At 43.2% G+C, this 3,353-nt stretch overlaps 1 protein-coding gene across 1 annotated transcript in view; it reads right to left on the reverse strand.

Moving 5' to 3' along the window:
- The window catches only part of TLL1 (tolloid-like 1), a 124,874-nt gene that overhangs the window by 89,735 nt on the left and 31,786 nt on the right, over positions 1 to 3,353 (reverse strand). Inside the window, exon 2 of the mRNA XM_012656996.1 lies at positions 408 to 518. Coding sequence (XP_012512450.1) covers positions 408 to 518 — 111 coding nt within the window. The remainder of the gene's footprint in view (positions 1 to 407; positions 519 to 3,353) is intronic.

Genomic DNA, 3,353 nt, shown 5'->3' on the forward strand with positions numbered 1-3,353 from the left:
GGAGATATGGCCGTCATCAGAACCCAAGGCCGGCTCTGACTTGGCCACTTCCCGACCATGCCACGATAAAAAGCTATTAATACATAACCTTCTACTCCTCAGTCCCTACCTGGAACTCACAGTATCAGCACCTGCCCTCGTGGGGCTGTCATGAGAATTCGAGTTCATATCGGCAAAGCACTCAGACCAGGCCCGGTACTCAGCAAACACTGAAACATGTTTGTTAAACTAACCAATAAAATGAAAACCATGAATAAAACCTAAATTTCTAAATATGTTCATCTGCGTGCAGGAAATCAAAGTTGATCAGTGGGATATTAAAAATGACTCAGAGAGCGTACTGGTAACATTTCAAGAGCATATTTTCCCCAAAATGAATACAAAATTAATCAAATAATCAACCGTACCTGTGGTGTGTCCAAAGTTTCCAAAGGGGTTCTGTGTAAGGTCAATTGACCTGTCTATTTGGAAGATATTCAAGTCTTCATCATCTAAGGCAATATCACCCCAAAACACAGCTAAAAAAAAGAAAAGCTGAATTAAAACGCAAAGCATTTCAGAGTGCAATCGATGCGAACGAAGCCATTCGCAATCAGGAAAACACCGCTAGGAGTACGGTGACGTGGCTGGAGCAGAGACAGCTGTTTCAGAAAGTCACCGCGGCTGGATGCACTGGGCCTGCTGCGGCATAAACGTCGGTCACCTGCGAGAGGACCCAGGTTTTACCCTGACGTCCGCGGGGAGAGCGAACAGCGGTTCCCTTCAATAAGACGCTGCTCATTCACGGGGGTTCTAAAGGTAGAGAAATAAGCAATCATGAGCCCATCTGCGAACGTGTGGAAATGCGGTAAGAAAGCCGGCGTTTCCTGCAGATGCTTGCGACCGGGAGCAGGACACAGCAGGTGGGAGGAGAGGTGACAGCAACTAAGCCGTGCGCTGTGATAGTTTTATAAAGCATTGTGCAATCGAGACTAAAGAACGTTGTCCCGGCCCAGCAACTCATCATGTCCCACACCATTTGTGACGCAGCTTCTCTGAAGACGGCACTGCCTCTGAGTCTCCACAACACGGGCGCGTAACTACCAAAGCATACTTACGGCAACACTGGAGGCCAGGCCTTTGATCTCTGATGACAAATAAGACATGGCCCATACTTTCAGGAGCCTCCAAATTATTACCCTAAAACCTGAAAACACTCTGACTCACTATTTTATACCCAGTGCTTGATGCTACTTCACAAAGCAAAGCTCTGTGAACCGCTGAGAAATAACGGGAGAGCTCATTTATAACCAGCAGGTGCATTTCTCTGCTAAGGCCGGAAATGTGCATCAGCACAAGAAAACGGCCTCTTTGTTTATTTGAGCCCAAACTAGACAAACTGTTGATGAATTTTAGCACTATAAAGAACCAGTTAATGAAATTAGCTAATTTATAAAATTTAAACTTCAATCCTGAAAGCTGTGCAGTGCTTTAGGCTTTGAACAAAGGTTTATCATAGAAAATTATTTGCCCAATTTAGTTCCCTCATACAAAACTGATGTGAGATAAGAAGAGGTTAGATTTACATATATATTAATATCGAGAAAGGAAGAAAACAGAAATGAGCTCGAGGTGGGTGATCAGTTCGAATCTTCATGACGGTTAGATCTCTCCTCAGCCCCCTGCTCTGCCCTGTTTCCAACAGAAGGCAGTGGTGGGAGTGCAGAGAGGCTCGCTTTTTTACTACGGCAGAAACAAAGTCACAAAGGGTCCAGAGAACAGTTTATAACCCAGCTAAGAGGTTGGTTTGCTGCCTGAAATTGAATCCAGGTTCTAACCAGCTTCGTATACACGCAGCAGAAAAAACCAACGCTCCTGCGTCCCTAACCCAGACGTCCCAAGAACTCAACGGCCGACCTAAATCAAACACCGTGCCAGTTACAATATGAGTCTTGTGGGTTTTCAGAAAAACAAATTTTACAGTTTTTCAAGCTTTTAAGGTAAATCCAAGTTTGCTAGTTCTTCGAAACTCCCATCACATGTATTTACTACGCAAATCGCTGTGGGCAGCGACTGGCAGAGACTCTCCGCCTGTCCCTCCTTTCTTTGGTGCCGCGACACGCCGACACTGCCCTTCTCTGGCTCAGCGTGCACAGGCGTGGCGGGGTCTGGCTCCAGTGCAGCTCTGACTGAGCAGGTCTGGGAGGGCCTTGCAGTCTACATCGTTAACAAGCTCCCAGCCCCTGCAAACGGTGCTCACTGCCATCATCTTCATCAGGATCAACTGTTTTCCGCAAGAATAGATTCTCTTCTTTGAGTCAGCTGTTTGACTTGGAAACCAAGGAGCTCAACCCAGCAAGACGGAGTCTCGGTCCCACATTTAAATAAAAGCAGTGCGAATATAATAAAACTCAAATGTGTTTTAGATTTTTATTCTCCTGTAATGGCCTTTCCCGGGCAGCAGGATTCATGTCTCGATGGATTGCATCAAACACAGAGCAGCCGTCCAAGGGTAAATCACTTCACAGAAGCAAAAACATTACTTCTGGGCAGCAGAAAAGGCGAGAGGCGGATGATACCTACAAAGAGGGAAGAGGGTCTGGAGTGCAGAAACCCATTTCATTTATCGCCATTGCTTCTAAACTCCCAGCTTCGGAACAGTTTGGCAATTCTGAATATGCCATCAATTGCTTCAGGAGAAAACCAAGTATTTCTTTGAAAGTAAGCAATAGTGAGTGACCAAGCCAATCCACTTATGTACACACTGGATTAGGTTTTGATATTGTCAACAGAAAAAAATTAGACGTTTTAGAATTTTCAACCTATCACATCGTTTAGAAGGCATGGTTTCCTTCTTCATATTGTACACATTTGAAGTTTCCCTTAATTCATCATCTGTTTAAATCTAAACATCCTATTTCTATATACTAAAATATTTTACTTATGCATTGGTATAGCAAGGTGGACCATGACAACTCATGTTAACATGTATTTAGAATCTGCATTATAATCTAATATGTATGAGCTATTCAAGGGCAAAGAGATACAGGAAATTCTCAAATCCACATTGGTATTTTTTTGTTTTCCTTTTTATACCGTATTTTCCATTTATTTGGCATCAAAAGACAAAAGTTGGACAGAAACAGTTTTAAAAGTATGAATTATCATTCATTTGACCCATTTAATACAGTCATTTGAGATTAGTGAGATCAGAACTAAAAGTAATGTGGGCAACTGGTTACAGAAGACAATGCTAGGGAAATGCCCAAGCGCAATTAGAATATCGACTATTCCTTTGGAATTCTGTTTGGATTCCAATGGTCAAAAACGGGGTTGAAGCCAACCAATAGACCAAAATTAAATGTCAGGAAGAA

The sequence above is a fragment of the Propithecus coquereli genome, unplaced genomic scaffold, assembly GCF_000956105.1.
Source record: "Propithecus coquereli isolate 6110/MARCELLA unplaced genomic scaffold, Pcoq_1.0 Scaffold53, whole genome shotgun sequence".
Taxonomy (NCBI): domain Eukaryota; kingdom Metazoa; phylum Chordata; class Mammalia; order Primates; family Indriidae; genus Propithecus; species Propithecus coquereli.